The sequence below is a fragment of the Eschscholzia californica genome, unplaced genomic scaffold, assembly GCF_041429995.1.
Source record: "Eschscholzia californica isolate CP2 unplaced genomic scaffold, dmEscCali1.0.p SCAF_1, whole genome shotgun sequence".
NCBI classification, from domain to species: Eukaryota; Viridiplantae; Streptophyta; class Magnoliopsida; order Ranunculales; family Papaveraceae; genus Eschscholzia; species Eschscholzia californica.
Genome location: NW_028238198.1, coordinates 30,379,081 through 30,393,638, shown reverse-complemented (window position 1 = coordinate 30,393,638; position 14,558 = coordinate 30,379,081). Strand labels below are relative to the sequence as shown.

General features: G+C 35.8%; 1 protein-coding gene across 1 annotated transcript; it reads right to left on the bottom strand.

The window, feature by feature from the left end:
• Positions 1 to 3,428: 3,428 nt before the first annotated feature.
• Positions 3,429 to 5,838, bottom strand: HSF4 (heat shock factor 4). Its single transcript, XM_086652379.1, has 2 exons — positions 5,133 to 5,838; positions 3,429 to 4,397 (listed from the first exon to the last, which is right to left on the bottom strand). Exons 1-2 carry the CDS (start codon positions 5,337 to 5,339, stop codon positions 3,687 to 3,689), a joined length of 918 nt encoding a protein of 305 aa, XP_086508505.1. The 5' UTR covers positions 5,340 to 5,838; the 3' UTR covers positions 3,429 to 3,686.
• Between the last annotated feature and the right edge of the window lie 8,720 nt (positions 5,839 to 14,558).

Genomic DNA, 14,558 nt, shown 5'->3' with positions numbered 1-14,558 from the left:
GATTTCTAGAGTGTCCTCTTGAGATATCTCTATTCCACCCTCGACACGTCATCTTAGAGATCCAAATAGAGTGTTGCATTGGCGAGAGTTTTTTTTTTAAGAAAAAACTCTAACAATCGTAATTGACACTTGGAGTTTCTAAGATTGAGTGTTACATTGAAGATGCTCTTAATAGAGAGTCTGAACTTTGAATTTAATCTTAGACAGAACCTTGACCACCACCATATATATAACATTATAATATAATATAATATAATATTATAATTGAACCTCCGTGATTTGGTTTTCATAGTCCATAAAAGCGCATCTATTTCTCGAACTAAACTAGTCGATTTTCAAAAGTCCAAATCCGTACCAAAATCGCTTGTTGTTTGGTTTGTTATGAAACCTGAACGGATCAGTTTGGATTTGGACAGTCAGCTTGGTCAATTTTTGCACCTCCTACTGCTCGGTACTTAATCCTCTTAGGTATGATAATTAGATCGACATAAGCACTTCTTGTTCCCCTTCATTTCTGAGTAAACAAATATTAATTGACACTCCTAAGTTAATGACCTTAGTTTAGTAAAATCTATATATTAATTCAGGAAATTAGGTCGTATGCCTAATTTTAGTTTTGGATTATTTTCCAAATAGCCCCCAACTGTGTGACTAGCTTCCTGCCTAGCCTCCTACTTTATTAAAAATACCCAGATGATCCCTTTTTTAAGATTCCGTTATAACACTGTTAACTAGTCATCATCTCTCTCTCTACCACCTCATATTCTCGCCACCTTATCTTCTCGCCACCTCATCATCTTCACCGACCGGTCGGCGACCTTCAAACATTAAAAAAAAAAATTTATTTCCTCTCTCTTCTCTCTTGCTCTAATTTTTCTTTTGTAAAAACTCTCTTCTCTCTAGATCTGGAGAGAGAGGAGAGTTTTTACAACAAAAAAATTTAAAATAAAAATAAAATACTTTTTTGTAGAGAGAGAGAGGGAGGAAATATTTTTTTTTAATGTTTGAAGGTCGTCGGCAGAAAAATTGGTCGACCGACGACCTTCGCCGATGAATATGATGAGGTGGCGAGAAGATGAGGTGGCAGAAAGAGAAGATGAGATGGAGGAGAGAGAGATGATGACTACTTAACGGTGTTATAACTAATCTGAAAAAGGAAGTCATCTAGGTATTTTTGATAAAGTAGGGGGCTAGGAAGGAAGCTAGTCACAAAGTTGGGGGCTATTTGGAAAATAACCCTTTAGTTTTTTAAGTTAAAAAGACAAGTTATATTTTCTACGGTTAAAAATTAGATATTTGTATTTTGTTTGGTCAAAAATCTAATATTTTTTGCAACACTTTTACAACTACCTGTAACTCTTTTGAAACCAGTTCTAACCTTTTTGCAACCAGTTAGAGATTACGAAAATTCTTAGAGACTTATAAAAAAAAAATTAAGTGGTCATTTTATTTTTCAAAACAAAAAACCTGTAGCAAATTTTGACCATTTTTTTTCTATTTCATCATGCACTTAGTCCGTCTCTTCTCACCAAAAATTGACATTTCATTGGTAGAAAGTATGACCTGAAAATGAGATGTATTCATCATAATATTTCTTTTTGAAGATTAAATAGTGAGGTTAGTTGCACCCGCTAGATTGATAAGACAAGAAAAAAAAAGCCACCTGTTTTGAAAGATCACAAAACCTTGATTACCATCCAAATAACCATTGAAAAGAACTTTTTTAATAAATACAATATCTAGTAACTCCTAATTAGGATATTTTGGTTGGATTCGAGTAGAATAACTAGTGGACTATGCTCATCAAAAAAAAAAAAAAAATAGTGGACTAAAATTTTGAACCTGAAATCCGTGATGAAATTATTCTTGCCCGTCCAATTACAAAGTTTTTGTTTTCATATATAGACTCAAGAATCATCAGATCATTACGTAATACGGAAATATCATGAATTTGAACAAGTTCGATAACTCATATCTCAAAGACATCTTGAACTCTTATAAGGACTATATAAAAACCCTTTACGCCATCCTATGGATTATGGAAGTCTATTTATTCTTTTTTTTTTTTTTTTGATGAACTATATTTATTCTTATATATATGCTTGATTGTTAACAAAATCACTAAATTATAGGAAGTATGTTTCAGCAGCATTTATAAATGACTTAATCAATATTTTTTTTTTTCGAACACATTTGTATGATATATAGCTTTCATGAACTGGCATTAGTTTAATATTACTTTTATTGAATTTTCCCCAACTTCATTTGATATGGGAAAAGTTGATTAATTTAGGTGGGGTTTGGACGGTATCGCCAAAAAATTTGTCATCCAAACATATAATTGGCTTTTATGAATAACCTAGACCCACTTAAAATGTACATTGGGTCCTTCCCAGTATAGATTGCACTAGTCAACACTTCTCATTAATGATATTTTTTGAATCGTCTGGGTCTGAAATGATCAAACCAGAATATCTTCCACAATATCTAGAAACTCCTAATTAGACAGGTAAGTTGCAAAGATGCAAGTGAATTTTTTGTTTTTTTTGTTGAAAAGGTGCAAGTGAATTTTCATGGACATTCTACCATTCCCAAAGATATTCCACCATTTGGCGAAATGGCAATGGTGTTCGACTTATCTCCTTTTCATTTTCTGACAAATCTTGAGTAACAATCAGAACAATTTCGAACCAGAAGTAGCAATGTCTGGAGAATTTATCCCGACTATTTATTTAAATGGAATTGAAGCATAATAACAGTTAAAATATTGGTTGCGGGCTTGTGATATGTGACATGTGGCGGATTGTAACTTGTAAGGGTCGTTTAGTAATTGAAAGTACCATGAAATTGTAGGAAAGAGTCCTTTCCTACAACCCAAAAGGGAAGAAAATTTTGTCATAAGTGGCAACCCAATGTCCACAAATCTAAAGAGGAAATCAGACAGAATGGATAGAGAAATGTAGTCTATTGACAAGCTAATCGACTAAAACATTGGGGATTGACGAAAAAATTGCATTCCCTAATTTTGGCGGAAGAATTACATTTGCCGCAAGATCACACTTCTCCCCTGTTCTCTATCTCACCCTGGGTTTAACGAAACCTCTAGGTTTCATGGTCGATTGGGTTTCCTCCCACGAAACCCTCGACCAAAGAGAGAAGGTGGTGGTGTGGTTGTCCGGTGATGTTGAAATGGGGGAGAAGTAGGGTGTCAGCTCAACTAGACCTTGCTCTGCAATTTACAGTTTAAATACCCATCCCTACCAGTTGAAGACAACTTTAACTAAGTGGACTACATTAAACTCTTCAAGGCTATTTGTGCTGACCACAATGTGATGAGTTACCATAGAGTATACGGAAACTCGGCGAGTAGTAATATTATCAATTGAGTATAATTTAGTTTAGCTTAATTTGTCAAGATATGATGAGACTTTGCCTAAAATCAAATCCATATTATAATATATTCAAACTTAAAAGGTTTATAGAGAGAGAGCAAGAGTGACCCATTTGCTTTTGATCATCTCCTCATCACCTATGAAAACTAGATTATTAACATCATCTCCAACCCTTGAACTAGACCTTGTTCTGTAATTTACAGTTTAAATACTACTCTCAACCCACCTTCTCTTTCTTTCTCCCTCTTCTTTAGAGAGAGAGAAAGAACTAATAACAACACTATAACCATCACATTAGTTGCAGACTTTTCTGCTTACACCAACAGAGGAAGCAATCTTCATCCAATTCTCGCAATACTCTTCCGTTGTATTCTTCATCTTCTTCACAGATGACCCATCGACACCATTAAACCTATCCTCTTCATTATCGTCATCGTCACAACTCCCTCTCTTCTTCCCCTTCATCTTTTCTTCATTTCCTAATTTCAACCAAACCCCAAACAACTTGGTCCCCTTTCCTTCTTTTTCGTCACCATCGTTTTCGAAATCCTCCATTATTCTACCTGACTCACCATTTACTCCTTCCTTCTTCACAATACGGTCAATCTCATCAGAACCCATATTAAAGAAGTCCGAAAGAATAGCTACAAGTTTCTCACATTGTCTCTTAGCCTCTGCAAGCTCTACGCATAGAACTTCTTTCTCTTTCTTGAGTTTCTTGTTCTCCTCTGATAAACAAGACAATTGAGCACTGGTAGTGATCATCTCCTCTACTTCGTGATTCTTCGAACCAGGATTCGAAGAGGAAGACGATGAACCTATATCTTCCCGCGAATTCGTTGACGGAGAAGAATTACTACCATTATATTTCTCATTACCAATTGCAGTTTGTGCTGCTTGATTGACAGGTTTTCGACGATGAATTCTTGACAAAAGATGTTTCTGTCCTCGCTTGAAAAACTCGTTTTGAAATTCCCATTTATCTGGCACAATCTTCCTGAAACTCTGCAATACCAAATATGCCTCATTATACATAGAGGTCACCAACGGCCCCAATCGACCTGGAAACAGCACAGCACGGCCCATTTAAGGGACACGCAGGTCCGACAGGATTGTCGTGCGGGCCTGATGGGGCCGTTCAATAATCAAGTGGGCTTGATACGACCCGTCTGATGGTCACGCGGGCCTTATACAACCCGTTTTACTCTTCTACTCTATATGATTATGGTCATAGAAATCAAGCTCCATATTCAAACATGGGTATGAGCAAATCTAACGACTCCATTACTAAATTATTTAGACAACGACTAATTTACACAATTTCAATCCTACGTAGACTTTAATGTTGTGTGGTTTATGCTGTCTATCTCAAAACCCTAATTCCGTGTCAAATTAGTACTGTAATTTTTTTTTCTTTTCTCACCATATGACTCAATTGCAACGACTTTTTGTTCTTCAATTAGTCTCTGTTCATATTAACAATGGGTTTCCCCAAAAAAAACCCAAATTCTCAAAGAATACGCATAAATCTAATTGAAACAATTAGGTGAATGAAAATGAAAAGATGATGTTAATTCTTGATTAAATGCATTATTGATTCAGAGATTTCAACTACTTTAATGGTGGGTATGTGGGATTTGTTCCAAAACATCAATTAATTATCTGAAATGGGTTGATGATGAAACTTAAAAAAGATGAAATTGAAGATGAATGAAGAAATGGGTTGGTGATGAAACTTACATAGGTATTGAGTTGACGAACGAAGCTAGAGAAATTGTTGTGTTTGAAGTAATTAGGAAGCAAATCCCTAGAAAATTCAGCAGTTTTCCAGACAATAAAACCAGTACCCTTTTCATTCCATGAAACAACTTCATCACTACTTGGATCTTCAACCAATTCAAACGTTTTTACCAAAAATGGGGTCGGCGCATTCTTTATCAGTTCCATACTAGTTTCTCACTCTCTCTACAATTGAAACCCTAATTAACCCAAACCAAAGGAATAGAATATAGTAGCAGTTTCTCTTTATCTAATAGGTCAGTTTCGAAATCTATATAAAGTAATTTTACTAGTTTGATGATGAAAAACTGAAGAGGAGAAGAGCAGTAAGGAATTTCCAACCCCAGCAATAAAACCCAGTAAAGAAAATTGAATTTGTTAGGATATAGTGAGATTGAGTTGAGTAAATCAAATCATAATCAGAAATTCTCTCTCTTTCATCCATAACCCTATTGTGATTTTCCTACTACTTCAATTTCTAATTCAATTCTGAACAGATTCATCATAACCATTTCTCTCTCTCTCTCTCTCTCTCTCTCTCTAAGAATGTATAAAGGGAGAATTTTGTGTTTGTTTCTCTTTTGTGGATAGAAGAATTTTCAAGAAGAATGAAAAGACTCTGGAAGCCTAAATGAAAAGAGAGAGTTGAAGATATGAGTTCTTTTATGGGTTAATTTCAATTTTATCTCCAATTTATGATACACTTGAAAATTAGGCCCATATTTGTTTAGTATTCCAAACTGGCTCCCGAATTATGTTTGGGTTAGTCAATTTAAAGACTACTTGTTTGCCAACAACTACTTGATCAGTTGGTTGTTTGTGGATCTAATCCGAAAATCCAGAGGTCACAAGTTCGACTTACGTTGAGGTCGAACTCATCATTTATTGACTTTTGTTGAAGGCTATGAACGAAGTATAAAAGTAGGATTGAGCCTTTATACCCTAAAGATGACCATCAAGGTCTCTATGTGGCCTTTAAGGCCCATGATGTCTTCAATGATGATAATTTTTTTTTAGAATTGTCAGCGTGCCTCGAACCATTGACCTTTAATTATGGTGGTTATCGGACTTATTCTATTCATGTATTTATTGATGGTGCATCCGTACCATATTAAATGTAATGACTCTTAGTGTGCATATAAAAAAAATTACTTTTTCTTTTGCAAATCATATCATTCACTTTCTTTTTGCCAAAAGAGCTATTTTTGTCATATGTTTTATTTTTCTCTCTTCCGCCACCCAATTTCTCTCTCTGCTCCCCCTAAAGAAACCACAAACTAGTAAACCAAGTTAGTGTTTTCTTGAGAGAAAGAAATAAAGAGAAAAAATAGTCAAGAGGGATGGTGGTGGGTATGTGAAAAGAGATGAAGAACTTTTTTCTCTTTTTTGGGGTTTGCTGAGCGAAATACTGGTCAGCTTTGACCAAGTCAAGAAGTCGGCATATTGACCAAAATACACATGGGCCAATCCTTGCTAAAGTTACCAGAGAGGTAGAGCACGAAGGGTATTACTCCAAAGAATACTGGTCTGCGTCGGTCATGCCGCGTCTTGTCCTCTTTCACAAGAGCAGGAAAAAATGGAGCTAGTAGGCCAAAGAAGCGGTCGGTTCTAGTCCGAAGATGGGGGCTAGAGATCTTTTTAAATGGTGCATGTAAGGCGTAGACCCGAAGGCCACGCTCAACACTCTACAGTCTTCCTCGTCATTGAATGACTTCTTTTAAGCTAGGTTCCTAAAGTAAAAGAACCCAGATTATTTAATTGAATGAAAACGTGATTGAATTGGTCCTAGTGACTCTTTGGAACATAGTGGAAGAAGGGAAGAGATTCTCATACGGGGATAAGGTCCAATGAGTTCAAAAGAATTAAACGAGGAAGTCGACATGAATATCCTGCGCGCTTTGAGCCCTGTTATGACTTGGAGACAAGTCGAGAGAAGAAACTATGTCAGCTACTCAACTTTAGTAAGAGCTTTCCTCTAAGTCTCAAACCAGTCAGGGGGGGGGGGGGTGTACGAAAATCAGCTTGACACCTTGAGCACTGCATGCCTCGAGGCATAGGAAGGTGGATCCCAAATGAATTTACCCAACCTGAGTCCTGATCTGATATGAGACTCGGAATAGAGATATCAACCAAGGAGAGCTCAATCATTCTGAGCTCCAAAATAACCTGAACAGAGCAAAGTGACGTGGAAGGCTAAAAGAAACTAACGACCCACTTTCCATGCACGAATCTTTAAATGTCAGAAAATACACGCTCATTAATTACACAAAGAAAATTCGCCGTATAACCATGGATCATAATCATCAATAAGATAATCGGGAATATCATTTTTTTGACATCATCATTGTTGAAGATCCCCAACAAATGATTTCCGGCAAAGTAAAGAAAAGAATTACTTTTGGAAGAAAGGAAAGGATAAAAGGAGAAGGAAAAATAACTACTAAAATTGAGTAACAAACTATATGGTTGATGGTCATTTCTCAATAGTGAACTTACATGAGGGCTAAATGTTTAGTTGGTTACAAATTTGGGATCAAATTAGAATTAACCCTTCTCATATCTTCCAATTTGTTTGTTTTTCCAACGAGAAGTTCCGTTGGTTTCTGACTTTGCATTTTGGAATGATTATGTACACGTGGTTTAAACAAGAATACATTCTAGAAGCATTTTAAGTTTTAAATTTGTAACTTGCCGTTTTTAATGTTATTATCATTTTATAGGTTTAATTTTAATTTTAATTGTTTTTTCACTATTATTTAGTCTAAAAAGAATTAAGTTTTCTCTTCTAGAAGCAATAGAGAAAAAGATAGATCAAAGTGGGTGAGATACCTTTATCTCAACTAATTTTTATACTTGGAAATTAGGTTGTACTGAATCTTGACTTGTATTGTCACGACCTTTCAATGAATTCTTGTTATATAGGAGAGTTATAATGTCTATCGTATTGTTTTTGTTAGAGAAGAGAAGTGTAAAAGAAGTGTTAGAGAAGAGAAGTGTAAAAGAGGTGTAAACCGAGTTATTTCTAGTTAGTGTAATAGGAGTGTCATTTTTATATTTTCTGTTTAGGTAGTTATGAAAGTCTGTTACTTGATTCACAAGTAACGACTTCCTCTAACTAACCTCTCTCATTTCATGTATAAGTATGAGATTTCATCTCATTTACTAAATAACAGAAACTACACTTTCTCTCTCTTATTTCTTCTAAATTCACTAAAGCTAACATGGTATCAGAGCTCTAGGGTTTCAATTTGGTCTTCCGCCATTAGAACGCAATTCTAGAGAGAGAAAGAAGTTGTCTGCTCATGGATTCATCTTCGCAATTAGGTAATTCGCAATCTTCATCTTCTACAACTCAATCTCTCACTTTGAACATCACGAATTATATATCAGAGAAGTTTGATGAAAGCAATTTTTTGCTTTGGCGAGATAAATTCGAATCAATCCTTATTAGCAATGAATTAATCGGTTATGTTGATGGATCAATTTCACAACCTGAAATCACTGATCCAGCTTATCATGATTGGAGAAAACATGATCACTTTGTAAAATCATGTCTCAAAACAACATTTTCTCGATCAATTTCGTCGGATGTATTAGGTCTTCAAACTTCACATCAGATTTGGAATTATTTGAACAAAATTTATGCTGAAGAGTTCGAAGCTAAACAGGATCTACTTCGAAAGCAACTTCATTATATTCAAAGAGGTAATGCTTCAATTTCCGATTATCTTCGTAAAATCAAATCACTTGCTGATTCATTAGCTTCTGTTAATGATAAAGTTACTGATCGAGAGATGATTAGAATTGCACTATCTGGTTTAGGAAAGAGATTTAGTCAATTTGTGATTGCTATTGATAATAGAACAGATCGAATAACTTTTCCTGAGTTAAGATCAAAATTGCTTCATCATGAGCAGTGGTTAATGTCTCAAGAAGTTGATGAACAAAAGGCATATTATGTTAATCATAATCAAAATTACAGTAAGAATTCAAGGTCTTACAACAGAAATCAATCTAGGTCAAATCAAAATTACAAATCAAGTGGTTCAAAATCTGTGCAGACTTCAAGTCTTAATAATCAGATGGAACCTAAACAATCACATACAAATCAAAACCAACAGAAGACTCCTCAGACAAACCAGAAGGCAGTGAACTTTGATTTCACTACCATACCGTGTGGAATTTGTCATAAATGGGGACATAAGGCTTCTAAGTGTCGATTCAGGTATACACCATCAAATGAATCTGACTTACAAAACTTTGCTGGTCTTCATATTGCTGAATCTTCTGATTTAATACCCAATAATGAAGAAAACAATGATCCAGCTCAAGAGGAATGCAATTTTGCTGTTCATGAAGAATGCAATCTTGTTATACAAGAAGAATGTCATATAGCTGCTATTGACATTCCACAAGCTTCTCACACTTGGTTAGCTGATTCAGGTGCATCTAGCCATATGACCAATAATCCTCAGGTATTAACTCATCAAAATCCTTATATAGGTACAGAATCTGTTATGGTTGGTAGTGGTAGTTCCATTCCTATAACCAGTACTGGTCATACTCAATTGATAACCTCAACTCAAACTTTTGATTTGAACAATATTCTAGTGGTTCCTCACTTGAAGAAAAATCTGTTGTCAATTGCCAAGTTTACTAAGGACAATGATTGTTCAGTTGAATTTTACCCATGGGGTTATAGCATAAAAGATTTAGTTTCAAGTGATATTCTTACTGAAGGTCCTATGATAAACAACTTATATCCTATTGAGTTTTTACCTGACACAGACCAAGAGATTCATCATACTATTATTCAGGCTTCTCCTACTCTTTGGCATAACAGATTAGGTCATACTGCCAAAGGAGTCTTAGAAAAATTGAATATGAGAAAGCTTATTCAGCTAGACTCTAAGGAGTTTGTCAAGCTTTGTCATTCATGTCAAATAGCTAAAAGTAAATGTCAGCCTTTTAATGTGTCTGCCAGTAGTACCACCACCCCTCTTCACATGATTCATTGTGATGTTTGGTGCCCTGCACCAGTTGAAACAGCAAATGGTACAAGATATTACATTCTCTTTATGGATGATTTTAGTAAATTCTTTTGGCTATATCCTATGAGACTAAGGTCAGAGGCATTGAACTGTTTCAAAAAGTTCAAAGCTGCCTATGAGAAGCTTCTCTCCACCTCCATCAAAGTATTTCAAACTGATGGAGCTCCTGAGTTGTCTAAAGGAGAGTTCAAGGAGTTCTTAGATGCTAATGGTATATTACTTAGATGTTCTTGTCCTTATACTCCTCAGCAGAATGGAGCTGCTGAGAGAAAGAACAGACAAATTACAGAAATGGGGAATACCTTGTGCTTTCAAGCTTCTCTTCCCAAACAATTTTGGTATGATGCTTTTGAAGCAGCAGCTTATGTGATAAATAGACTTCCTTCTAAGGTACTTGAGCATAAATCTCCTTATGAGGTCTTATTTGGGAAGCTACCAGATTATTCTTTCCTAAAGGTATTTGGATGCACTTGTTATCCTCACCTAGCTTCTATTAGACAGGATAAGCTATCTCCCAAGTCCACTAAATGTGTTTTTCTGGGTTATAGCTTACTTCATAAGGGGTATAAGTGTTTTGACCCTCAAACAACAAGGACTTATATCTCAAGACATGTTGTTTTTGATGAAGAGACATTTCCATTTGCTGAGGAAGCTCCTTCCTCCACTACTTTGCCTGTTTCATCTCAGGTTGTACTTCCTATTATATCTGAGACACATCCTATATTGGTGCCTGAGCTTACAACTTCATCATCTACCCAATCTCCATTCTTAAATTCAATACTCACAGAAGGGCAATCAAGCTCCTCTACCTCATACTCATCTTCTCAAGAGCTTGTTTCCACTCATCATATGGCAACCAGATCAAAGACAGGTAACCTAAGACCTAAATATTTGCCTGATTTTGTGACCAACTATTCAGTTTGTCATCCTCTTCCTCAATGCTATCTGTCTATACTTGATCGTCCTTCTGATCCTACTTGTTACACTCAAGCTATCAAGTATCCAGAATGGAAGACTGCTATGCAAGAAGAGCTTGAGGCTTTACATCATAATGCCACATGGTCTCTGGTACCTCCATCTGATTCTATGAATATCTTGGGATGCAAATGGGTGTTTAAAACAAAGCTCAAAGCTGATGGAACAGTTGAGAGGTATAAGGCACGCTTGGTAGCTAAAGGATTTCATCAGCTTGATGGTCTTGACTACTCAGAGACATTCAGTCCAGTAGTTAAGTCTTCCACCATTAGAGCTGTTCTCACATTAGCAGTTACTAACAAATGGCAAATCCAACAATTGGATGTTAGTAATGCTTTTCTTCATGGGGTTTTGGATGAGGATGTTTATATGGTTCAGCCTCCTGGATTTGTGGATGTCTCAAAGAAGAATTGGGTTTGTCATCTACACAAATCCTTATATGGCCTTAAACAGGCTCCAAGACCCTGGTTCACAAGGTTTGCTACATTTTTATTAGATTGGGGTTTTCAAAAGAGTGCCACAGATCACTCTATGTTTGTGTTTCAAGCTCATGGTGCTACTCTAGTATTACTCCTTTATGTTGATGATATTATCTTGACTGGCTCTTCCACTGATTTGATTCAATCCTTAGTTAAGTCTCTTCAACAGGAGTTTGCTATGAAGGATTTGGGCTTCCTTCACTATTTTCTGGGCATTGAAGTGTCTCCTCTTACTTCAGATGGTCTTCTTCTCACTCAGAATAAGTATACATTGGAATTGTTACAGAAGGCTGAGCTGCTTGATACTAAGCCTATTTCTACTCCTATTCCATTTGGTAAGAGGTTGTCTAAAGAAGATGGTATTTTGCTAAGTGATCCATCTCTTTACAGAAGTCTTGTGGGTGGACTTAAATACTTAACAATGACAAGGCCAGACATCTCTTTTGGTGTTAACTATGCTGCACAATTTATTAAAGCTCCAAGAGATTCACATTTTCAACTTGTCAAGAGAATTTTTCGATATCTCAAAGGGACTCTTGGTGCAGGTATTACTATTACTCCAGGGGATGTCTCTCAATTAACTGCTTATAGTGACTCTGATTGGGCTGGCTGCCCTGATTCGAGGAAATCCACCACTGGGTACTGTGTCTTCTTAGGATCAACCTTAGTGGCTTGGTGTTCAAAGAAGCAATCGACAGTAGCTAGGTCTAGTACAGAAGCAGAGTACAAGGCTCTAGCAATAGCCTCTTCTGAGCTTCTTTGGCTCTCTTATGTTCTCACTGAATTGGGGATTTCTACTCAATCGCCATTTATTCTCAAATGTGATAATGTGGGTGCTCGACAACTTGCAACTAATCAAGTCTTCCATGCTCGAACTAAGCATGTGGAGATTGATTATCATTTTGTGAGAGATCTTGTTGCCTCAGGGAGACTCATTCTTGAGTTTGTACCTTCTCTTCACCAACTTGCTGATGTGTTCACTAAAGGGTTATCCGATCCTCTTTATCATTCTCTTCTTCTCAATCTGATGCAGTTTCTCCCTGCTTCAGCTTGAGGGGGAATGTTAGAGAAGAGAAGTGTAAAAGAAGTGTTAGAGAAGAGAAGTGTAAAAGAGGTGTAAACCGAGTTATTTCTAGTTAGTGTAATAGGAGTGTCATTTTAATATTTTCTGTTTAGGTAGTTATGAAAGTCTGTTACTTGATTCACAAGTAACGACTTCCTCTAACTAACCTCTCTCATTTCATGTATAAGTATGAGATTTCATCTCATTTACTAAATAACAGAAACTACACTTTCTCTCTCTTATTTCTTCTAAATTCACTAAAGCTAACAGTTTTCGCATGTAATAGTAATCATGTTTCCCCATTTTCTTCGCTTCCAAAATCCCCTTTGTGGCACATCCGCAACACTTACTGTGACGCGTTAGTCACTTTCACGACGTCAGTCATAAGCTTTTTGAGATTGCTTCCATAGAGTTTTTCAAACAGTATATGTGGCACTTTGTAACATTACGTGTGATACTTAGTCCTTTGTGACAAATTGTGCAACACTTTTGTGATGTTTTCTCCTTTGTATCATTTGTGACGAACTTCTTATTGCTATATCAGCCTTTCGCGACGCTTCTAATATAATTTCGATGTCTTTTTCTACGACGCTTTGATTTACAACAACATAGTACTAAGAAACAAATTGTCATATCACTAAAAAGCTGTTGCCACAAGTAGGCTAAAAAGTGGCACCAAAATGGAACAAAAAGACTCTGTCTAAAGTTGCAGTTGCTATAAAGACCCAAACTATGAATCTAGTTTTGTACTCTTTTCATTCATTTCCAGTTTCCCACCAAGTCAACCCTATATGTTATCAAGATTAGGTCAACTAATTAAGAGAAGTTCAATATACTCCATAATGAAACAAGATATCAGACTCATTTATATTGTTTTCGTTCTCCATCGAACTCCGGAGTTGGTCAACTATTCACCTGTAGAAGAAAGAGAAATGTCAATCAACATGAATTAACTGTTATTGATATCTATTACCTACCGAACAACTTCAACTGCATTTTGAAGACGAATTTATTTGACACGTACCAAACAAGGAAAAGAATAGATGGAGTCGTCGAAAAACCAACAAAAAGAGAAATGTCAATCAACATGAATTAACTGTTGTCGCATTTCTTTTTCTATTGATTATATACTAATATTTTTCATTTTAAGACTTCCAAGTCTTGTAAAACAATTTCAACAAAAAAAAAAGTCTTGTGAAACATAGTGATGGACTGATGGGTGGATAATAGGAGATATTTGCTACTTATTACTCATGTACTATGATGGGAAGTTTGATTCAAATTCTAACTCCACCAAGACAAAATTCAAGTAATCTTTATGTGCTTTTTTCGAATGTGAGTACGTATCTGATTAGAAGTTATATTCGTTTTTGCTTATCTTGCTAAAAAGAATTTCATATCCATTGATCAAATCTCATTCACTCGGACACCAACAATATTATTCTTACAGATAATTCAACCATTATGTATCATAAATACACCATTTCTCTTGATCATGCCTGTTCATTCTTCGTGAAACTAGTAGAGAGCCAAAGTGAGCTTTGCTGCAGATCTCTCTAATTCTTTTTTATTTTTTTGAGAAATTGACTACGATTTACATTAGTCATTACAAGCCATTGATACATCATCGAGATGTGATAAGCACGATAATCATATAAGTTAAACCAATAATTAAAGAGGGCTAAAGCTCAATAACATAGAGCCTAAAGTCCGACAAACTTTTTATTATTTATACTTTTAATAACTCAAATTCAATAATAATGGATTCCGCCACCTGTGAGAATCCAATCTGAGACATCCGAGGTTTTGCAGATCTCTC

Bases quoted from the DNA above. Each gene is read 5' to 3' on its own strand.
- HSF4 (XM_086652379.1), bottom strand. From the start codon at position 5,339: ATGGAACTGATAAAGAATGCGCCGACCCCATTTTTGGTAAAAACGTTT. The intron at 4,398-5,132 runs GTAAGTTTCATC...TTGGTATTGCAG, and splicing joins TTCGTCAACTCAATACCTAT to AGTTTCAGGAAGATTGTGCC.